This window comes from Nansenia antarctica, assembly GCF_963989245.1.
Source record: "Nansenia antarctica genome assembly, chromosome: 7".
Lineage (NCBI taxonomy): Eukaryota > Metazoa > Chordata > Actinopteri > Argentiniformes > Microstomatidae > Nansenia > Nansenia antarctica.
Genome location: NC_137677.1, coordinates 41,555,585 through 41,562,336, shown reverse-complemented (window position 1 = coordinate 41,562,336; position 6,752 = coordinate 41,555,585). Strand labels below are relative to the sequence as shown.

The window sequence follows — 6,752 nt, the reverse complement described above, 5'->3', positions numbered from 1 at the left end:
GATGGCACATCCTTCACATAATGCTTTGGGAGTGGCTATGAGGCTTAATGGCCAGGAATAATCTGCACTTTAAATATTTTAAGTATTTATAGCTCATTGTTTTGGCAACTGACAAATCTCAGATATCGTCACTTTGTTTTAGACATTGAGTGTGAGTGGATTTATCTGAAATTAATTTGAACTGTATAGATGTGAGGTAAATGTGTAGTAGTAAACCTGTTGACTCACTGCTGAGCTAAGAGCTATGTTGTCTTTTCTATTTCTCTCCTTTGTACTGTATATAGCCCTCAGAGCTTGTACTCACTTTTTTGTACTTTTATGATGGGATCAAATTTATTTTCAAGTGTTCTGTTCATGTTTGTTCAAAATGTTGATGAATTATATAATATTACACCTTTTTGTACCTCCCTGTCCTATATGTGTATTTGTTGTAGAGCAACTCAGATTTACATGCATGAAACACCCCTTTAATAGCGCCTTAACTGCTGTGAATACTGTACATATACACTTCACTTTGACCAGTAAAGACCTTCTCTGTAAAAAGCTAATCGTCTCTTTGTCTTCCATCACAACACACCCACATCCACACTGTGTTGGATTACACACAAAACAAGTCGCACAAACTGAAAAGTACTAACCAAAGACTTTTATTTGGTAAACAACCACAGACAGCCCTGTGTGACTCAGCTCAGACACTCCCAGAACCCACCTCTCCACGAGGGCAAGATGGGATGATGACATCTCCTGGGCTCAGTACTGTTCAACTGTGCAATGGTTTAAACCCCAAAAATCGAATCAAATCACACGGTCAACAATAGCATGTCACATACAACAATAGCTAACACACCGTATCCTGCCTGGGACTGACGGGGCAGGTGTTGTTGTGTGGTCGAACACAGCCCACAGAGAGAGACGGCACGGTTGAGATGTTAGCGGTCACAGTAAGTCACAGGCAGTCTTTAAGCGTTCAGGTGCTGTACTTGGCATGGTGGTTGATGTGGTCGAAGAACAGAAAGCCTTGTTGGTTGGTTTGTGGTCGCGGCCTTTAAGCGTTCAGGTACTTGGCGTGGTGCTTGATGTGGTCGTTGATGAAGGAGTAGATGAAGAAGTAGCTGTGGTCGTAGCCCTGGTGGAGAGACATGGACATTACAACAGCTCAGTCAGTCTGCCTCTTCACAGTGGGATATTCATAGACCTAGACTCTAGGTTAACACAGACAGTGGCAGATATACAGTTAGGTCCGTAAATATTTGGGTCTGCACTTAGAGTGCAGTCTGCACCATATTCATTATATAACTGTAACTTTAAGATGTTTTGGTAAACAGCTCAAATTTAAAAAAATATGTCTGTGTCCAAATATATATGAACCTAACTGTATAGATGTAGATATTATAGTTATATATGTACAGAGAGTGGAAGATATATGGATATTATAGTTACCGGTATATAGGTACAGACAGTGTACCTCCGTAAGTAATGGGAGAGTGAAGCATTATTTCTTCTTTTGGCTCTACATAAACTTTTGGATGTGAAATCAAACAATTACTATGAGGTGATGTAGAGATTCTCAGCTTTTATTTGATGGCATTTGTGTACATATTTGGGTTTTTGAACATTTGATAAATCGGTCCCATTACTTTTGGGTACCCTAATCTAGAGGGATTACGCATAAAAAGTCATGTAATTTCTGAATGGTGTACACAAATACTATCAAAAGCTGATAATCTCTACATTAACCTCATATTTTGATTTAAAATCCAAACTTTTAGATTGTAGAGCCAAAAGAAGAAAAGAAATGCGTCACTGTCCCATAACTTACGCAGTGTACTGTAGATAGTGGCAGGATATATAGATACCTTTCAAGGGTCAACAGCTCTGCACTTGGAGGGCAGTTTGAGCAGGCTATTGTTCTAGCCCAACACTAACACAACTGATTTGACATGCAAATGGCTCATTATTAGATAGCTGATTAGCTTAGCGCCAGGCTAGTGACCACTGTCTTTCCTAAAGTGCCTTTTAATGGATCGATACAGCAAACTAAAAGCTACATTCATTCCCTGTTGATACGACACCAGGCAGTTCCTGTGTTTGGCCACCGGGTGGCAGCACCAGTACTGACCGGCTGCAGTCTGAACACCACAGGGATCTTCTTCTCTGAGCAGGCGGCGATCAGGTTGTCAGGAAGTAGCTGGCTGGCGGACAGGAACTGGTCATCGCGGCCCTGGTCAATCAGGATGTCCAGCTGGGGCCCGGAGTAGGAGGCGGCCAACACTGTGGCGTCATAGGCCTGGAGAGGGGGAGAGGAAGAAAGAGAGAGAGAAAGAAAGAAAGAAAGGAGTAGAAGAGGTTCTTGTTGCGTTCTTATTCTGTTCTTTCAAAATGAAACTACAGCAGGTGTCCCTAAAGGAGTTAGAGACCGCTCTATTACTTTGTAGGGTTACTTATTTTACTTACTTATGTTACTTATTATAGAATATAACATACTGAATGCTGCAATGTCAATGTAGAGGAAGCAAAGCCAAAGAATGTTACTCTTGTGTACTTGTATACTAAGATGTAATAAAAGCTATTCTGATTCTCTGATTCAGAAATCTGCCACCGCGGCGAACATCCTTCCTAGTAATAATATAACCCCCCCCAACGAGAGACGTAGCCTCCAGACAAACACATGTAACACTGTCTCTGTGTGTATCACTGTCTCTGTGTGTCCCTGTGTGTAACACTGTCTCTGTGTGTAACACTGTCTCTGTGTGTAACACTGTCTCTGTGTGTATCACTGTCTCTGTGTGTATCACTGTCTCTGTGTGTATCATTGTCTCTGTGTGTGTAACACTGTCTCTGTGTGTATCACTGTCTCTGTGTGTATCACTGTCTCTGTGTGTATCACTGTCTCTGTGTGTATCACTGTCTCTGTGTGTATCACTGTCTCTGTGTGTATCACTGTCTCTGTGTGTATCACTGTCTCTGTGTGTATCACTGTCCCTGTGTGTAACACTGTCTCTGTGTGTATCACTGTCTCTGTGTGTAACACTGTCCCTGTGTGTATCACTGTCTCTGTGTGTAACACTGTCTCTGTGTGTATCACTGTCTCTGTGTGTATCACTGTCTCTGTGTGTATCATTGTCTCTGTGTGTGTAACACTGTCTCTGTGTGTATCACTGTCTCTGTGTGTATCACTGTCTCTGTGTGTATCACTGTCTCTGTGTGTATCACTGTCCCTGTGTGTATCACTGTCTCTGTGTGTATCACTGTCCCTGTGTGTATCATTGTCCCTGTGTGTGTATCACTGTCTCTGTGTGTAACACTGTCTCTGTGTGTATCACTGTCTCTGTGTGTAACACTGTCTCTGTGTGTATCACTGTCTCTGTGTGTCCCTGTGTGTCCCTGTGTGTAACACTGTCCCTGTGTGTCCCTGTGTGTCCCTGTGTGTATCACTGTCCCTGTGTGGTGGCGTACCTCCCAGGTGGTCTTGTCTGAGCCCAGGTAGCCGGAGAAGGCCTTCTGACCCCAGGCACACTGCATAGGGTTACAGATAGGAGCGTACGCTGACACAGCCTGGAGGGGGGGGAAGCGGGGGGAAGCTTTATTAATATGTTACATGTTCAGACAAGTGTCAGATTGAGTCAGATAAGAGATGATAAATATGTTTCGAGTCGTTATGACGTTATGGACGCCCCATAACTAACACCAGGGTTAACACACCTTGTATTTGCCAGGGTTCTTCAGGGCACAGATCAGGGCTCCGTGTCCGCCCATAGAGTGACCGGAGACAGACATCCTCTCTGGATCCGTGGGGAAGTTAGAGTTGATCAGAGCAGGGAGCTGAGAGAGAGGGGGGGGGGACAGAGAGAGGGGGGGGGACAGACAGAGAGGGGGGGACAGGGAGAGAGTAGGGGACAGGGAGAGAGAAAAAAAAGAGAGTTGGGAGGAGGTGAGTATTTGGGGGAAGTAGAGGTAATGGTAACACTATAACACTAATACTGTACATGTTAATACTAGTAATACTACAGTAACCTACAGTAATAATAATAATAACAACTTTTATTTGTAAAGCACTTTTCCTGCACATGTTGCAGCTCAAAGTGCTTTAATCATTAGATAATTATAATTGAATTATTTAGTCAATTAAAGGCAATATTACAAAGATGGGTTTTTAGTCTTGACTTGAGGTTGCATCCCTAATGTAAACTGGCAGTGCATTCCACAATTTGGGTGCATAAAATGAGAATGCTGCCTCACCACTCTTCTTTTGTACATGTGGTACACAGAGAAAACCAGCGTCAGAAGACCTGAGAGCTCTATTGGGCTGATATGCTAGCAAAAGGTCTTTCAGATATGCTGGTGCTGTGCCAGTGAGGGCTTTATAAACAAGCAGAAGGATCTTGAAATCTATTCTGAACTTAACAGGAAGCCAGTGTAGAGTTTCTAAAGTTATATGAGCTCTTCTGCTTCTTTTGGTTAAAACTCTTGCTGTTGCATTTTGGACTAATTGCAGCTGGCCAATAGCTTTCTTCAGAAGACCAGAAAATACTACTAGTCCCCCACCTCCTCAGTGACGTAGGCGTACATGCGGTAGTTGGTGCTCCAGGGCTCCTGGGTGGCATTGACATAGAAACCGGCCCCCGTGCCAAAATCCCAGCTCTCATCCTCCCCCTCTATGTTACACCCACCTGGGGGAGGGAGGGAGGTAATAACTGTTACAAGGTGAGTGGGCATTGAAAAGTGTAAAGAGTAAAAAAGTGTGTGTGTGTGTGTGTGTGTGTGTGTGTGTGTGTGTGTGTGTGTGTGTGTGTGTGTGTGTGTGTGTGTGTGTGACTTACGTGGGCTGGTATCCGGGGCGACGATGATTATGCCGTGTTCAGAAGCGGCCTGCTGACTGCCTGCCTTGGTGATGAAGTTCTGCTCTGTGCAAGTCAACCCTGGAGAGACACAGACACACACACACACACACACACACACACACACACACACACAGTTATCTGTTAATGTTCTTAATGCTTGGATTTGAAATCCACATAGCGTCAAATCAGAGTTGTTTATCTGCATAATGTTTCTTACAGGATTTTGGTCCTGCCCAGAGCTAACACCTGATTCTACTGGTCAAAGCCTTGATGGTGCCATCCCACCCAGAGAGAGATAGAGAGAGAGAGAGAAAAGAGAGTGAAAGAGGGAGAGAGAGAACTCACCTGAGAGCCAGTAGAAGACTGGACACTTTCCACTCTCAGCCTTTGGGGGCAGGTAGACAGCAAATTTCATCTTACACTTCAGCTCCACGCTGGACACAGACATCAACAACAACATTAACATTGACATTGTCTTTAGTCATTATAGACAACAACATGTCCTACCCAACACTACCCAGCAACATGAGCTGCAACGTTTGCAGGAAAAGTGCTATACAAATAAAAGTTATTATTATTATTATTATTATTATTATTATTATTATTATTGCCCATGACCTAAATAAGACTGCAAAGACTGGTAGGTTTACCTACAACTTGACCAGATTCCCAGAACTAATTCCGCATATAGACACTGTCATTGCAATCATCTACAACTGTGTGTGTGTGTGTGTGTGTGTGTGTGTGTGTGTGTGTGTGTGTGTGTGTGTGTGTGTGTGTGTGTGTGTGTATGCATGCACATGTTTATATTTGTGTGTGTGTGTATGCATGCACATGTTTATATTTGTGTGTGTGTGTGTGTGTGTGTGTGTGTGTGTGTGTGTGTGTGCATGCACATGTTTATATTTCTGTGTGTGTGTGTGTGTGTGTGTGTGTGTGTGTGTGTGTGTGTGTGTGTGTGTGTGTGTGTGTGTGTGTGTGTGTGTGTGTGCTACTTTACCTGTCATGTTCGAACACCTTCTGGTAGCCGCCTGAGCACTTGTTGGATGAGACTTGGGTCACGGCCATGGTTCCGTTAGCTACGGCGACACCCCGGAAGAACCCGTTACATAACCGCACACCTTTCACACACATCACTGTTGCTCTGTTGCGCACCCAAGATAACATCGTTACCGTGCAATGTGCGTGCAAATGGCGACGCAGAGTTCTGCTCAGTCCAGCTTTATGCAGAAATAGACGGCCAGACAGGGCGGAACAGAGAGGCCCAGGCACACCAACACAGAGCGTTTATAGAAAGCAGGATATGAGCTATTTTAACATACATACTCTGTTATTTCTACAAGCTACATCACTATAACACCTTCTCATTTCAGATAAAGAAAGGCGCAACTTTGATCACACGCGCTGCATGCTGGCTGGGCTGCAGAGCCTCTGGAGTGTCAATCTTCTGCTGACAGCAGGTGTCACTGGCTCACTCCAAACTTGCAATTCTTCCTAGCTTTTCCACGTCTATGCATGTTACAATTCTTCGTAACAGATACAGCAAAACAGCACGTGCATGTTGTTATTTGCACTCAACATACCTTTTGTCTTAATGTCGATGACAACTGGAAACTTTCCTTTGACAAGCTGCTTCCCCTGGATCCAGAGTCCAACGCGACGGTCAAGTTGGGTCAACGTCATACGTCACGGCCAGGGTTGCCAGATGGGATTGACATTTTCCAGCCTAACAATTTCCACGGTCTAAAAAAACCGAAAAACACACATTTGGTCACTTTCAGGCACTGACATGATACCACCTAAATGCTATTTTATCCAGCTCAACCGCCCAAATGCTTTTCTCCGGCCCAGTGTGATCAAAAATAGCCCATTCGGCGGTAACTCGGCCCATCTGGCAACCCTGGTTATACG

General features: G+C 44.1%; 1 protein-coding gene across 1 annotated transcript; it reads right to left on the bottom strand.

Annotated features, from left to right (window-relative positions):
* Positions 1-621: 621 nt before the first annotated feature.
* On the bottom strand, positions 622-6,497 carry esd (esterase D/formylglutathione hydrolase). Its single transcript, XM_080536481.1, has 9 exons — positions 6,425-6,497; positions 5,842-5,920; positions 5,187-5,275; positions 4,821-4,919; positions 4,546-4,670; positions 3,703-3,822; positions 3,457-3,555; positions 2,120-2,287; positions 622-1,126 (listed from the first exon to the last, which is right to left on the bottom strand). Exons 2-9 carry the CDS (start codon positions 5,907-5,909, stop codon positions 1,046-1,048), a joined length of 849 nt encoding a protein of 282 aa, XP_080392607.1. The 5' UTR covers positions 5,910-5,920; positions 6,425-6,497; the 3' UTR covers positions 622-1,045.
* Positions 6,498-6,752: the final 255 nt, after the last annotated feature.

What these genes read in the sequence shown, in the direction of transcription:
- esd (XM_080536481.1), bottom strand. Translation starts at nt 5,909, where the DNA reads ATGGCCGTGACCCAAGTCTCATCCAACAAGTGCTCAGGCGGCTACCAG. An exon ending in AAGGTGTTCGAACATGACAG is followed by an intron (nt 5,276 to 5,841) that starts GTAAAGTAGCAC and finishes GTCTGTGTCCAG; the next exon opens with CGTGGAGCTGAAGTGTAAGA. An exon ending in CAGACAAGACCACCTGGGAG is followed by an intron (nt 2,288 to 3,456) that starts GTACGCCACCAC and finishes CCCCCTCTCCAG; the next exon opens with GCCTATGACGCCACAGTGTT.